Raw genomic sequence first — 17185 nt, forward strand, 5'->3', positions numbered from 1 at the left:
ATCCCCAAGACTTGACAGTTTTGGGCTGGGCCATGGCTGTTTGGGAGAATGTTGTTGAGGTAGTTTATGTATTTGGGAAAGGTGAGAGCGTCTCCCCTTTTGTATTTTGCATTAAAAGCCAGGTTTGGAACTACCACCTCCCAAATGTGGTGGTTGCCGGATCCAGGAATTGGCACCTGTGCTTTTCCAAACGCATGAACTCCCTCTGACTACCAGTTCCCAAGCAGAGCCTTATTAATGTAATCCAGAAAATCCTATTTAAGTTAAACACGTTCCTAGCAATAAGTGGTTTCATCCTTGTGGATCATAAACCACCACATGAAATGCAACTGCACAGACGGCGAAATTAACATTGGAAATTTTCACCACAATTATTCCAAGGCTTTTATGCATTTTTCTTCTTTAAACTAAACAATCTTTTTATAATGTTTCATCTTACTTAAAACAATGTTTTAATCTTTCATCTTGGATGCACAGGAAAGGATGAAAACTGATGGGATCCGGGTCAGCTAAATACATAAGAAAGTTGTATCCAAATCGGGTTGGAACAGCCAAAAGTCGTAAAAGTTCCATACTGGATCCAGTCCGTTTGCATCCCCAGGCAAGGGGTACCAGATATAGGACATGATGTTCAAGGTTGAATTTCATGGGGTACCTGGTCCAGGATGGGCTGGGTTTAGACTGGAAGTGTAACTGAAAACCGGTGTAGACCTGAATGTGGCTTGTCACATGTCTGGGTAAAACTCTCCAATACGACCAATCCCAGCCTCATTAGACCTAGAATACACGGACATATAGCCTCTGGTTTAGGGTCTTGGTCTGATGTGACCAAGCTCAATGAGGGCTGGGCTGAGCTGCTGCTAGTCGGGCCTTGTCAGGCTCTAATGAGCCTGACTTAGCCCAATCCACTGCCCACCCGCTACGTGCAGACATGTAACTTTGGATCTTGGGAACTAGTGTTAGGGAAGGATTTGGTTTGAGAAATCTGAAAAATGTCATAAGCTGGGAATATCTCCTCTTATATCCTGTAGGAAGTTCTTGAGAAAGTTGTGCCGCATTTTCCAAACTGGATACCGGATATGAAATCATTTTTCCAGCTTTGGCCAACTTTTTTTTTTATTTTTACTAGGAAAAACCACCCCAGGATCATAGACCTAGTTGTGCTTGATCTGCCTGCCGTACTTATGGTCGTTGTCCTGGCAATGTAAAACTCCAAGGGCTTACCCCTAACACTATTTGATGGAACTCAGAACGTTTAAGATATCAGTTTCCCAAGATCATTGGAGTGCCCTTCAATGGAACCCTTGCAAAATTGATCTTTTCTCCAATTTCGTAGGTGATCCCACTCGTTTCTACTTGTCTATTACCTTCTTTCATCGCTAGCAGATTCACATAGAATTCTTCTGGTGTTGATCCACCTGTTTGGCTATTGCCACCAAACACTGCAGTCACAGGGACGCGCCATTTTGGCATTGCGTCCCTGGTGACATGACGGGACAAGACCAGACACATGGATATGGATATTATTTTAATATTTTCAAATGTTTTTTATAATATTTCAATAAAACTATTTGTTTTTAAATATTAAAACATGAAAAATATTTTTATTGATTAAAAAAATTAAAACATACCATGTTCTGAAGTCCTATTTTTCAAAAACAAAAATCAAACTTGCACCTCGAACCCATGCCAGGCGTCGAGTCATACCCGTATCTTTGTGACATAGCTTTCATGAATAGAAAAGTCATCAGACGACTTAATTTCCGTCTTAAGCATGCAGGGGAATAACCCTCAGCAGGGTTTTAGAGATGCGACCATATAAACGATGTTCAAATTAGGGTTTTAGAGTTCCAGACATCACAATTAGTGTAACCATAAAAACGATGTTCAACACACCATACTGTATTCTCGTCAGATGATACACATAACACCAAATAATGAAAAAAAGGAGAAATGTGAACAATGTCGATAGCCAAATAGGGTTGAATACATAAGATGTCAACCATTTCCCTAGGATTGTGAAGCCCCATAAATACTGTGGACGAGGATAATAAGACTTAAGCAGATCTCTATTTGATGAAGCATGTGGGACAAAGAAGATATTAAATTGTAAGCAAACATAGAATCATGTCCTAAGAATCACTTGGCTTAAGCCGCTCTTCAAAGCAATGCAATATAAACTCATGCTTGAGATCCTATTTCAGAGTGGAGAATCACAAGAGGATACAAATGCCGGAAAAGGATGATATACGAGAATAAAATGATAGGAAATCAAAACCAAGACAAAAAGCAAAATATAGATCTTTCCAGTAGTTGGTGTCCAAGAATAGTAGTCTTGGTAGCAGAATACAGCAATCAGGTTTTTACACTATATACAACACAGGGCAACAATCACATCCTCTTGTTTTATCTTATAATATCTGCATGGATGCCAAAATTTCCCTTTTTAGCAAGAGTATATATTCAAAAAGCTCATAAGAGACTCCTGCTGTAGAACTGCTTAAAACAAATACTTTGACCAGGTGCACCCTTTGTTCATCAGCCAAAACCTCTGCTATTGTTCGTGCAGGTGCCAACTCTCACATTCCAGGAAAACAGTGGTTTTTTTATTAGACAACAGTTCCTTCGGTGGTCCAACTACGTTTTCTCATTATCTTTCTTCAATGGTCCGACCACGTTTTCTCATTATCCTTCCAATAGGGGTTGTAAGTATTGCCTGGGAATCACTTGTATCGACACTGTGAGATGCCTCTGGTGCAGAACTGCTGGCATATGCAACGCTTTCCCTACTTCTGCATGGCATCAACTCCTCCCCAACCCCTACTTCGTTCATCATTAGCTGAAAATAGAAAACCACCAAATCGGATCCTCTAAACATCAAATGAATAAATGCACGTTGTCAACCACATTGTTTTCTAAAACAGCATGGTGGAAGAGTAAAAAAACTGACAATTTTAATGAATCAAATGGAGTTGTGATGCTGTTGCAAATATCCACAGATGATTAGACCAGAGTTACCGGAAGTGCCTAGGGTAATGGGGAAGTGCGCTTCCCCGATACGCGCTTCGGAAGCGCGAAACGTCGCGCTTCCGAAATGTGTGGGGAAGCATCCCCCTTTTTTGGGAAGCGTGCTTCCCCTCGCTTCCCCATTTTTTTTCATTTTTTCGCTTCCCCCTCGCTTCCGGTTCACTTCCTACATCGCTTCCGAGACGGTTCGTAATTTTCTTCTAAGTGGTCCCACGCTTCCCCGCTTCCTACATTTTTGAAAGTGCCTCGCTTCCCGCTCCCGCTTCCCGTATCGCTTCCCGCTCCCGCTTCCTCTACTGGTAACTCTGGATTAGACAAACACTCAGCTGCTATAGCCATTTCACCCGATTGTATGAGCTATGACAAAGAACACTAACAAGAAATAGAACCATAAAAAGTATCTCAATTCTTTACCATATAAAACCCTTTAAAACTCCTAAACTTCAGAACTCCCAGATAAATTAGGTAGCTCTACCTTTTGATCTTACTAAATGGACATATACATTTGACATCGAGTTTACCTTTCTAATATGAACTTCCACCAAGTACCCTGAACACAAATTCCATCTATCTCATTACAAAGTGAATTTGACTAAGCAATTATGAAGTTTAAACTTCAACAGGATCACATTTTAAATGTGATGTTCTCATACATGTAAACTAGCATGACCCAGTCCAAACCAGGCAAACCCCAAACCTTTCTGTGTTAGTTTAGGCCCTATGTTTCTCAGGCCTAAGTATTTTTCATTCCAAGTGAACCAAGCAAATCATAGTTTGACACCAGGATGCCAGGCAGGGGAAATTGAAAAGAGAAGCAAAAATGAAAAACGAGGCCCTTTTCACACTCGTGAAACAGAAAGCAGGAAACCAGAGGTAAATGTCTTGTAAAAAAAAAAAATCGTAAAGCTTTTTTAAGGCGTTCGGAGAGCAAAAAATGGCTTTTGTTTTCATTAAACAATAATAGCATAAACTTGCAATGTTCTTGCTTGCTTTTCCTTACTCCTAATCAATATATCGTGTTATAGAAATAGAACACACACAGAAGTGATCTAAACACCTATATTTTTTGTCCATCCTCCACCTCCCAACTTCAATAAAATGAACACACAGATATGGCCGCCACAATCTAGTATATAACTTTAAAGATGCTTGCTAAAGTGGTATTAGATGAAATATTGTGACGATGTTCATTCTTTCTTCCTTATGGATCAGAACAAGCATGAATTTGTTCAACTTTTTTTTGAACTTCACTATACTTCATGACAGAGTTAAAAGGCAATTTATTGTTTAAAAGAGGAACAATAAATCTCTATAGCATTTACTAATTGATTCTTCCATGTGCAAGCCCATCGTGAAAGACTGGCATTGACTCCGCTTATTTTAGCCACCAGATCCTTGATCTTTATTTCCACTTAATTTTTGTCTTATCTACCAAACCGTGGATCTTTGAACAAGCTGCTTGGTTTCAACCACCAAGAAGTCCTATATGGGCAATGATTATTCATGACCAATGTTTTGTCATATTGGGGCAAGCTATTGGTAAAAAATTTATGTATTTCATTGGTCTTTACCTTCTTCCATTCTTTTAGCTTGGCCCTGAAGTTTTCTTTTCCTTATGAAATACAAGGGTGGTCATTGGTTATGAACTGGTTCCAACCACCAATCCTTAATCTTCTCGTCATCACCCTTATCCACCATTTTATGAAATGAAACATGATCTTTGCCTCTCCCCAGGCACAAATGTTCGATGATGATTATTAGACCATGGCAGAAGATGTCTGTACAGATAAAAAGTCTTATAACAGTAGGCATCCACCAGTACAAGGTAGCCTTAGTATCCAACTTTTCTAATCAAGGTTTCAACTTGTTAGACCACGTAAACCTACCATTTAGAATGAGAATCTCTGCCAAGACTAACCTATCAACAAACTCACAAAGTCAGGCATGTCTGAACTTAGTTATATGATGGTTTCACAGGAGAATCATGGTCCAACCAAGAGTATTGACAAGGATAGAGTTCAGAAATTGAGGGCTTTGGGGTTTTGTTTAGGGACAAAAACTTTAAGGGCCTATGGCTGGGTATATCCTTGGGCAATAACAGAGAAATAATTGGAGGATAGCATCGGGAACTTGGAGGGCCCGACAGTTACAAGGGAAATGCTTGAAAGGTATGAAGCATCTTCTTCTCTTCCTATTATTTAACGAAAGCATATTTACCTCATTCCAATTTCCTGGAATGCAGAACCTCCAAAGATGGTGAAGGATTTCAAAAATAAAGATGTAATGGTTTTCAAGTATTTGATATAAACCCTGGCATAATCAAATCTAACTTTCACATTTCATGGCCCAAAGATTCTTAGGAGTTAGGAACATGTTCCTCGTGAGTACAATAACCCCACAACTTTCTTCAGACAGATGAAGCAAACATACCTTCCAATCCTTGAAGTCGAACCTAAAGACAAAATGGCTGTACGAAACCTCTCCAGAGGTAACCATAATGGCAGCAGGAGCATTTCGTGGCACTGTAAATCATTAGAAATTAATACTGAAATATAAATTGAAAACAGCCTGCAACGAGTGGTATAGCATGGGTAAAAATCTTACAGACGAAATGATGATTATTGTCATCCAAGGTGATTTCAGCTCTACCATCTTTCACTAGAAATGACAGTGCAAATATGTTCTCCACTGTCTCAGAGAAGGAGTTTCTGTTCAGCACCAAGTTCTCAAGGGGGACACGCCTCTGCCTCTTCAAGATATCGAACATGGTCAACATGTTCTTATCAGTATCACTTTTCTGCTCTGCAACTGTCTCATCGACCTGTTCCAGTATATATTAAATTTTAAATTAGTAACTTCAGAATGTAATTTCATAAACTCATAAAGAACTATAACAGCCACATGACTCCGTTCTTCATTTTGCCATGTAGTTAAGAAAACAAAACTGCATAGAATAAATGATCTTGTAATAGAGATTCACCTGTAACATTCATAAATGTTAAAAACAACCTTAGTCTTTAAAAGAATTCATTGTACAGAAAGAAAATCATAAAGAGGCATTGATTTCATATCAGAAACATGAAGTCATCGTGATTTATAGTACATGTAGTTTATCTCATAAGACCAAGAACAAGACATCAAATCGTTCTCAGCTCACAAAATATAAGCTATATAAATACATTTAGAAGAACTCAGAATCAAGGTGGCAAAAGATAAAAAAAAATATAACATAACATCGACATAATAGAAGTATTTTCTTTGGCACCCTCCCTTTCAAAATTTCAAACCGATGAATTTTCTTGGCTTGTAAAGTGCAGCTCGTGATATATTTCTGATTTTTTGTTTCAGTTATCTTGCTCATTGATTGTTTTTTGCTTATATGGAAAAGAAAGTAAAAAAGGATATTTATGGATTTTTGTTGCAGAAGGGACCAACAATTCCTGCTACTATCATTTAAACTGTGCAGTGTACACAATTCTTTATGCCTTGAATATGCCCAAAGAATCAAATGGAGCTGCAGATATACAGAATCAAATATGCTTAGTCTTGTATTATGCTGATGATTCTCATATTCTGAAGTCTGCAAATCATATACAACCAACTAACCTCTTCAGGTCTTGTGCTTATTTCAGGCCTTGTTCTCTTCCTTTGGACTACAGCCTTTCGCTGCTTCGGTTCTGTGTCCATGGGACCAAGCCTATCAAAACCAAGAATCAGAAAGACATTCAATAACCACACTGATACTTGGTAGCATAAATTTCTAAAAGATGAAAGCACAATATGCAATATGTAACGGGCACGGAACAGAATTCGTATGACTTAAAGGTGCTTGTGATGGGTTCATATCTGACAAATCTGACCTGATCTAGACTCAGCATGTCCAGATCCATTGGTCATCAACCAATCTGGAGTTAAACAAGCGTCGTTTCTAAATCATATGTAAAGATGGCTTGGAACTTAGTTAGATATAGGGTTGGATCTGGATCTAGAATAAAAGCATCAAACTAGGCATCTCTAAATGACACTTGCCGACCAACCACCATGAGAATACAAGGTGATTGGTTGAACCTAATCTGATTCCTATCTGCTTGAAACCAGGTCAAGTCAGAAAAAAACTGATATGACAGCCTAGAGGAAATATGAAGCACGTGAACCAGGTTCACAGGCTGCAGGTGACCAGTACACATTCATAAGCATATACAATGGCCAAAATTCAGTAGAACATCATACCTATTGGATCTCAAACTCATGAATAAAGCATATACCCGTTCTATGTTTGACCTTTATATCAAATGTTGCACTCATTCTGTTATATGAGAATAAGATCACAGGTCCAAGACACCGACAAATATCTAACTACATAAACAGAGAATCTAAGAAAAAAATGCACGAGTTTCAGGATAGTGTTAAGGAAACCGGTTCTACTACCATAGAGAAAGCTCCTAAGAGAAAGGAAACTTCTAAGAATTCAAGTCTCATATATAATCAAGAAAGATTCTTGGCCAAAGTGACGTTTTTGAAGAGTTGGATTAGGAAACTCCTAACCACCTCTTTGTGTATAAATAAGAGTTGTCAGTCGGAGAAGCAGGAGCGGAAAGCGGAAGCGAGAAGCGAGACACTTTCAAAATTTTAGGAAACAGGAAGTGCAGGACGACTTATAAGCGAACCAGGAATCGTCTCGAAAGCGAACCGGAAGCGACCTAGGAAGTGAGGGGGAAGAAAAAAAAGAGAAAACAACAACAAAAAAGAGAAAAAAGAAAGAAAAATAAAAACACAAAAAAATGAAAAAAGAAGAGGAAGCGAGCTTCCTAATTTTTTTGGCACTTCCCAGCACGTTTCGGAAGAGCCACATTTTGCGCTTTCGAAACGCGCTTCCCCATGCCCTATGGTGCTTCCGACAATGCTGGTATAAATACATGTATTGAGACTTCGAAATTCAATAAGAACTCACAATTCTGTCTTCCCTCCTTTTCATCCCTCCTTTTTAGTTTAGGGCATTGGGGCATGTAGTGCCCTGGCTCATGACAGTGGTGGCAAATGACTTTCCTCTTGTCGAACTCACAATTCTGTCTTCCAAAGTGAAGCGGCCTATAAGTGCAAGTATGATTCCCAGGCCTAAATACTGCTAGGACGGAATCATCATTAGCTTTAGGGGTGCTTTTTCGGAGATGATTTTCTTCCATTGTTAATTCTTCAATAGTTTCCACAATAGTGGAAACTTTTCCACGGTGAAGGATGGCTGATTTGGTGGACTCAAATTTCGGCCTTAACCCAGTTATAAATTGGTAGAAATGTTCAGCATCGAGCTGTATTTGGCGAAGCTCGATATCCTCGGCACAGTGCCATTTTGGTTTCAAAAGAGATAGTTCTTCCCAGAGTTCGGATAGCCCATTGTAATATTCTCGAATTGATTTGTTGCCTTGGGTCATCATCCGAACCTTCTCTTGAAGATTGCACACATGTGCAATATCTTTAAGGGAATACATATTTTTAAGGTATTCTCATGCCTTATCGGCATGTTCAAACTTGGCAAGACTAGAACATTTTTTAATGTCAACACTATTGATAAGCCATGACATTATTTTTGCATGTCCCATTCTCCACTCTTTCCACTTTTTTTCATAGGAGGCTAAAACCTTGATTTTCTTTTCCTTTGATAATGGGACCTCCTTATCTCCCTCTTTCTTGGTAAGGGATAGTTTAGGTTCCGAATCGAAACCATCCACGATTCCCCATAAGCCTTTACCCCATATGAGGTGTTTCATGATTGAAGCCCATGTTACATAGTTTGTGTCACTTAATTTCATGGGGATGATGGTGACTTTATCATTGTCATCCATCGTTTACAAAGGGTGAAAAAAGGAAAGATAGAAGAAAAAAAAGTGTGAGGGAAAGAGATACAATACAATGATGTTGAAGCCCTTCAAATGATACGTTTTGTAGCCGATAATGAAGTGATGAAACACTTCTCTCCAAGTGACGAAACACTTTTGCAAGAACAAGGTGATAACACACCTTTTGCACAAGGGGCACGAAAATCGAGGCAGCCTTTCTCCAAGATCTAATAATCTCGCGGCTCTGACACCATGTAAGAAAGTGGTGGTGTTCCACCAAAGCACTTGAACCAACCAAGAAAGTGTCTAGAAAGACACTTCACACAAGACCCGTAAAAGGGTAAAAATGAAAAACACAAAAATAAAAAGGAAATTTTATTAAAATGTGAAATGCTTAAAAAGCATTTTCTACAAGCACTGTACAATGGGGAATGTACCCCTATTTATAATAGAGAGGAGAGGAGAGCTCATAAGGAGCTCTCCCTCTAGCCGTCGGAGCTAATCCAACGGCTAGATTTCTAGCCGTTGGACTAGCTCCAACGGCTAGAGTTTGGTCAAGTTCCAACCGGAACTTGACCAAAACCCTAACTATCTAGTTCCATTTGAACTTGATAGTCAAAATACAAAAAATAAATAAGAAAAATAAAAATACAAAATACAAAAAAAATATTTTACATTTTAACAAGTTGGACTAGGGAACTCCTAACCACCTCCTTATGTATAAATACATGTATTGAGACTTTGAAATTCAATAAGAAAGAAGAAGAGAGGTGAGAGTTTGGGAGCCGTGGATGTAGGTCCTTAAAGGAACCGAACCATGTTAAAATCGTGAGTCCATTGTATGTGTGTGAATCTATCAGATAGAACCCATCCAAGAAGAATCATTGGCCACAAATTAAGAAACAATAGCAGAATCAATATATAAGAATGTGTTCACAATCAACAAATACATGGTACACAATCCAGGAGCCTTCTTGAAGATGTGAGATACAGTGATACCAACTTCCTTCCATGATATGGAATTTTGAGCAATTTCACCATGTACTGCTCCATTTACTCTGAAGTCATTTAAAAGACTAGTGATGAGATCTGAGGGTGTGATTCCTTCATTGTTCTGAGACTTAACAGAGGTCACAAGAGTGTTTGCGATGTCAAGAAGAGCCTCTGCATCTGCAACTTGCTCTCTAGGCTTCTGCACTGAAACACAGAAAATAGATAATTCTTTGACAACCATTCATTAACAGAAAATGGAAAGACACACCATTGATGCAAGAAACAAGTAAAAGCTCCAAGTTTGCCTATTTAGATTATTCTAGATATTTATATTTATAAAGATAGTATTCTCCACTGAATCATTTTAAGAGGAGCAGAGGCTGAAGAACTTCTCACAATGATTAAACCCCTGGTAGAAAGTCAACCTGAAGGAAATATCTTGGAAACCAAGAAACGTATCAGGACAATGTCCAATTTTGAAATGCATAGAACCACATGCATAGTTGGCAAACTCGTGACTCGGAGTCGGATCGTCCAACCCTTGACTCGCGAGTCAGCGGGTTGACTCGGTAACTCGGATGAGTTAGGACTATGCATTTTCTAGTGTTAAGATATGGAAAAAATCAAAATTCATATTGTATAATCACTAAATTTAGCACATGACATCAATGACTAGCTATATAAGTATTCAACTATACATAATTGTTAGTATTTATGATTTAAAAACATATAATTCTTTATAACAAGTATTCTTTTATGGGAATTATGCATTAAAATCACAAAATGCATGAAAAAAACACATAAGAGGCATGTGGATCGGCAACCCTGAATCGGTGACCCAGTTGGGGTCCGATCCGGGTAGACTCGGGCGATTCCTGAGTGGACTCGCCGGGTTTGCCAACTATGACCACATGAAATGAAAAGAGCGAAGAATCAAGATCCTGAAAGTAGTAGCTTTTGGTTTGAAAATCAAAAGGCTTCAGAGGGCATTTCCTGAAGTATTTAACTTGAAATTTCCCCATTCGTATTCTTGGAAGAACGTCAATAAATAACTGAAGATGCCATGAAGAGGAGCAGAAATTTCATAACCCCTACCCCAGCCTATAAAAGAAAAACTGAACGGAGCGGTCCACAGATGTGTTTCAAATATGCCCCATGTAATAGAAAACACAAATTCTCCTTGCAAATAGAGAATATGAGCTCAGTCATGGATATCGTTATATTCCCACCCTCAAAATGGACATTTTATACACTGAGTGAAGAAAAACAATGCATTTTAAATTATTTATCGAAGTGGAAATTCTGCATACCAAACTGATGCAGGCTTTCAACTTCACTGATAATTGACTTAAATTTATCAGAATTTGCCTTAGATATCTCTTCCCTTTCATCTGCAAAGTTAAAATGAAAAAGATAATCATCAAAGGCATAGAGAGGAACAGATAATCCTTCTATTGAACAACATGAGTGCAATAGATCAAAGAAAATTGCACCATTGATCAAATTCTTGACAGCCAGATATCGTGACCGAAGAACCCGCCTGTCTGCATGACCCTGATTGTCAGAATCATCTGTTTCTGCTCCTTGGGTTTGCGATCCAATTCTGCTATTCGACCTCTGTTTTTCAACCTTCACCATTTCTTCTCAAATCTGAAAAATCACAAAAAAGACTTAAAATTCAGAAAAGAATATATTACACAGGAAAATCTTATACACAAGAAACTCACAGAAGCAGAAGCATAAAAAGCAAAAGCCAAGGTTTTCTTTTTATTGTTGGATTAAATTTTCTGAAGGGTGTTTATTTTGAAGGAATAAGGCTGTTAAACTAGACTCAACAAGTCATGCATGGATGAAACTGAACAAGAATCCTAAAAGCAAAATAGGAAAGATAGCAAAGAGGATTGATCTATGTTACAACCAACCCAGTATTATGAACTGAAAGGAACATGTTTGGCAAAGACCTTGGAAAATAAAAAATCCATAGATAAAAATTCCAATACCTTTACCGATAATCCACTAAAACCCACATATTTCTCCCAAAGATATTTTGGAAACAGAAACTGAAATTCTTATCAAAAGATCACCCTATTATGTGAGAAATAAGAGCTTTGAAAAAGGACTTGGCCTATCCAATTTGTTCAATCTTTTGTTTGTTTGAAATGGGCAGACTTGGCACATTCTCCTCATCTTTTCCAGATTGAACCCAAACCTAGAGGTTAATATTAAAGGAAAGTCAGGAAACCCACACCAACATGCACAAATAAAATATAACAAAATAAAATACAATGGTGGCCAAAATGGTAAAATAAAATCCTCTTGATCCATGTGTCACATACATGGCCTCTACACTCTCCAAGTATTGCATCATGAGATATCTCAAACCATGTATAACCACAGCCAAAGCTGTGTGTGGCAAATGGGACTAGGAAGCAATGTTATGCATGTATGTGTTGTATAATATGTAAACATTGTGTACAATGTGACATTGTGAACTTGTAAATTCATAGGTACATCAAATGCTATTTGGTTTCCTCTTGTAACCTAGGGATCCTCACCTAAAGTATTTTAGTTGAAATAAAGTGTAACAATCGCGATGGAATACCACTAAGGGCTACAAGAGATCACAAATGCACAAAGATCTCTATTGGGTCAAATACAATCTCACAAAGGAGACACACAAGATCACAATCTCATAAGAACGCAATATAAAAATAAATATTTTTATATCACCACACATATGCTTGTAAAAAGCATAAGAATACATGAAGAAGTGAGGCTCTATTTATAGAGCCTCACATGCAAGAGAGGGAGGCAGTCCAACGGTTATATTTATGACCATTAGGAGCAGTCCAACGACTCGTTGGTGATAATTTTGGTGACCCGAGTAGTTTCCTGCACACAAGAAGAAAGGAGAAAGAAAAAAAAGGGGAGAATAGGGCACGCCTCTTTTCTGATGGGACGTCCCTTTTATATTTGCATTAATGTGCATTAATTACAACAGTGCCTTTAATGAAAAATACAAGCACATTAGACCAAAATACCCCTAACATCAGTTCCAATACACCCCCTCAAACTGTACATGGGTCTTTATCTATCATGGACAGTTTGGATTTTAGAAGCCAGTATCTCATGATGGGTAAAAGTTTCGTGAATAAATCCGCAACTTGATATTCTCCGTTAACAAAAATTGGTTGTATTTCTTGTCTCAACCTTTTCTCGTACAAAATGTTGATCTATCTCAACATGTTTCATCTTGCCATGCTGAACGGGATTAGTAGCAATGGACACCGCATTGCAATTGTCACAGAAGAGAAGTGACCGTGAGACTTTATGATAAAGAGCAGTTAGTAAATGTCTCATCCAAAGAACCTTTGTTGTAACATATGCCATTGCTCTATACTTTGCCTTTGTACTTGATCTTGCCACAGTCTTTTGCTTTTGACTAGACCAAGACACCAAGTGTGTACCAAGAAAAAAATCATACCCTATTACTGATCTCCAGGTAGGAATATCACTTGCCCAATCTGCATATGAATATGCAACAACTACCAAGTTCAAATTCATCGACTTACCTAGATCATGCTTTTTGTATATAAGTTCATCTCTAATGGTACCTTTAATATATCTAAGAATTCTCTTGGCTGCCTCCATGTGATTGTCCTTTGGAGCATGCATAAACTGAAAAACCTGGTTGACTCCAAAGGTTAGATAAGGTCTTGTGAATGTAAGATATTGTAAGGCTCCAACTAGACTTCTCAATCTTTCAGGTTCTAGCAATAATTCATCTCCAGTAACATCATGAGATAACTTTATATTCATTGCCACATGGGTTTGTTTGCAATCAATCATGCCAAAATGAGTAAGCCAGTCAAAAGCATACTTACGTTGTGTCAAGACTAAAGAATTAGGCCGTTGGTCAACTACAACACCAAGAAAATATAATGAAGTATGCAGAAATGTAACCCAAGAATGCACAAGCATTCACAAAGTCCAATAATGAACAAGCACTAAGGCACACGAGGAATACAAGTAAGAAGTCTACATGGGACAATACAAAAGCCTAAAAAGGCTACACAAGCATGAAAAGAAATGAAATATTTATTAGAGAGAGCCTTGGTGTCACGGGCCTATTTCCTTCAATGGGCCAGTGCGGCGCAACGGTCCCTCCTCACCGCCGCAAGCCTACTTGTCAGCTCGCTTGCCGGTCGCGGAAGCTTGTAATCAGAGTGCAAGAGAGCAAGAGAGAATTGAGGGAGAGAAATTGCAATTACAAGAAGCAATCACAACGAGGGTGAACAAAAGAAAACTCAATGCATTTACTTCATTCACAATTTTGCCCGCAGGATATTACAGTGCAAGTATACGGGCTGCTCCTTCAGGGTATTGATTCACCTGAACCAGGCATCTTACATCAGACTCAACAAAAGCAAAACAAACTCTAAGCGCAACTGTACAATGTAAGTCACAAGAGAACATGCTCCCCCCTTCAAATCATACGCTGTCCTCAGCGCCATCTATTTTGTGGTAAGCCCTGACTTCAGTCGGGTAGCGGATGTTCATTCGAAATGCAGGCTCCCGCGTTAGTTCTATTGTTTCCTCCCACTGCACCAAGTATTTCTTCGTTTGCCCCAAGTAGTTGACCGTGTGGCGAAGGATCTGACTGAGGTGCTTCTCGGCCCGTTGTACTGTCGAGGCCCTCTGCATGATGGGAGCGCGTTGTGGCACACTGCGTTCTGGGTCTCCATCATCTGGATGAAATTGCTTGAGGTTGCACACGTGGAACACCGGGTGCACCTTGAAGTCTCGGGGCAACTCCAGCTTGTATGCCAGGTTGCCCACCTCCTTTGTGATGGTGAAGGGTCCCTCATACTTTCTGAGTAGTCTGCGATGCCGCCCGCGGAAGATGCCTGTGCGACCAGGATATACTTTCACCAACACTTGGTCCCCAACTTGGAACCCCGCGAGCCAACGATGCTTGTCCGACCACTTCTTCATTCTCTTTGCCGCTTGGTATAAGAATGCCTTCGCCAACTCATTCTGCTCGTGCCAGTCGCGAACAAACTGATAGGCGAAGGATGGCTTTCCCTTTTCTTGTACAACAAGAGTGTGCGGGGTCAGTGGCTGTTGCCCTGTGGCTATCTCAAACGAGTTGTGGCCTGAATACTCGCTCTTCTGCATATTGTAAAAAAATTGTCCAACATCAAGGAGCTTCACCCGATTTTTCTGACTAGCACTAACAAAGTGCCTAAGGTACTGCTCGAGTATCTCGTTGATGCGCTCTGTCTGCCCATCTGTCTGTGGATGGAAGCTTGTTGAAAACGGCAAATCAAAACCAAGTAGCCAAAATACTTCACGCCAGTACTTGCCCGTAAAGCGAACATCGCGATCACTCACAATGCTCTTTGGTATGCCCCAATGCTTCACCACATGCTTTACGAATAACTCTGCAGTCTTCTCTGCAGGGCACTCCTTGAAAGCTAGGATGAAGGTGGCATACCTTGAGAAACTATCCACCACAACCAAAATAGAACTGAGGCCCTCTACCTTTGGCAAACTAACAATAAAGTCCATGGAGATGTTATCCCAAGGACGTTCTGGAATTGGTAGAGGCTCAAGGAGACCGGCAGCCTTCTGGTTTGTCCCCTTATCTTTCTGGCAGATGAGGCATGTCCGCACATACCCCTCAACGCCGTCTCTCATCTGCGGCCAATAGTAGCCGCGCTCAAGGAGTGCTAAGGTCCGCTCTTGACCAAGATGACCCGAACCATAATGTATCATGGCACTCCTTAAGTAGTTTTCGTCGAAGGCTTCCCCATCGCGGCACGAAGATGTGTCCCCTTTTTGTTACGAGGAGGTCATCCTGTAGCCAAAATCGTCGAGTCTTCCTTGCCTGCGCCAGAGAAACAAGGTGTTGTGCAGTTGGATCCTTCTGCGTACCTTCGCAGATGCGGCTCAGCAATGCGCCCTCCAAGTGCACTTCAGAAGGCTCCGCGCGCGCAGCTGCCAGTTCAGCCCTACAGCTCAGGGCATCCGCCACAACATTGGCCTTTCCAACCTTGTACTCCAAGGCAAAGTCGAACTCAGCCAAAAACATCTGCCATCGAGCTTGTTTAGGCGTCAACTTCTTCTGCGTCTAAAAATAGCTCGTGGCCACATTGTCCGTCTTGACGACGAACTCAGCACCCAAGAGGTAGTGCCGCCAGGTCCTGAGGCAATACACAATGGCAGTCATCTCACGTTCATGCACTGTGTAACGCCTTTCTGCATCTTTCAGCTTGCGACTCTCATATGCGATCGGATGGCCATCTTGCATAATAACTCCGCCAATGGCAAAGTCTAAGGCATCCGTGTGGACTTCAAAGGGTCTCGAATGATCAGGCAGTCGCAACACTGGCTCCCTCACTAAGGCTTTCTTCAAGTCATCGAAGGCATCTTGGCACGCTCCTCTCTAGAGCCATACCCGATTCTTCTTTAACAAATCTGTGAGGGGGCATCAATGAGGGAATAGTCTTCGATGAAACACCGATAATAGTTTGTCAAACCGAAGAATAACCGCAATTCTGACACTTTCCTTAGCGGAACCCATTCCTGGATGGCCCTTATCTTCTGCCCATCCATACGCAGCACACCACGCCCCACAACGTGGCCAAGAAAGCTGATCTCCTCCTGCCCGAAGAGACACTTCTCTCGTTTGACACAGAGGTCATTCTCCTTTAGCACCTGAAACATTGTTCGCAAGTGCCCGACATATTCCTCTATGTTGTCGTTGTAAATCACGATATCATCCAGGTAGACTACCACGAACTTGTCTAAGTAAGGGTAGAAGATCTGGTTTATTAAAGTCGTGAACGTGGCTGGAGCATTTGTCAGCCCGAATGACATTACTAGGAATTCGTAAGCACCATAGCGGGTGACGCAAGTTGTTTTTGGCTCATCACCTTCAACAATCCTCACCTGCTGATGCAGCCTTCAAAGGGCTGTGATAAGAGCAGTGAAGACACGACATGTCGATGCGCACTCCAGTTCCCGCGTAACCTTAAGGCTGGGCAGGCACGACTGTGTATAGTCGAATGCTGAACAGGCTTAAAAGCAATAAATCTCACCCAAATGGTGAGTTGAAACTGATTTTATTAAATACTCAATGTCTCTGGCAGATTGCTGATAAACAAGTTGAATAAAGAATGTAAACAACGAACTGTAATGGAAAAAGAACGAATGAAAGGGAAAAGGAAAACAAGGCTGTTGAGAAAAGAAAGAATAAACTGTAGTGATTCTCCAAAAAACTCCTCACGCAGCCCTAAGTCGTGCTTTTTAAAGATGGTCACTGGATC

At 40.2% G+C, this 17185-nt stretch overlaps 1 protein-coding gene across 1 annotated transcript in view; it reads right to left on the reverse strand.

The window, feature by feature from the left end:
- Positions 1–2291: 2291 nt before the first annotated feature.
- The window catches only part of LOC149830405 (Nse4, component of Smc5/6 DNA repair complex), a 51029-nt gene continuing 36135 nt past the window's right edge, over positions 2292–17185 (reverse strand). Inside the window, exons 2-8 of the mRNA XM_090015806.1 lie at positions 11348–11504; positions 11165–11245; positions 9812–10058; positions 6634–6724; positions 5632–5848; positions 5458–5549; positions 2292–2839 (exon numbers count right to left, since the gene is read on the reverse strand). Coding sequence (XP_089871932.1) covers positions 2651–2839; positions 5458–5549; positions 5632–5848; positions 6634–6724; positions 9812–10058; positions 11165–11245; positions 11348–11492 — 1062 coding nt within the window. The 5' untranslated portion in view covers positions 11493–11504 and the 3' untranslated portion in view covers positions 2292–2650. The remainder of the gene's footprint in view (positions 2840–5457; positions 5550–5631; positions 5849–6633; positions 6725–9811; positions 10059–11164; positions 11246–11347; positions 11505–17185) is intronic.

This window comes from Nuphar pumila, chromosome 8 (assembly GCF_984573655.1).
Source record: "Nuphar pumila chromosome 8, dmNupPumi1.hap1.1, whole genome shotgun sequence".
Classification (NCBI taxonomy): Eukaryota; Viridiplantae; Streptophyta; class Magnoliopsida; order Nymphaeales; family Nymphaeaceae; genus Nuphar; species Nuphar pumila.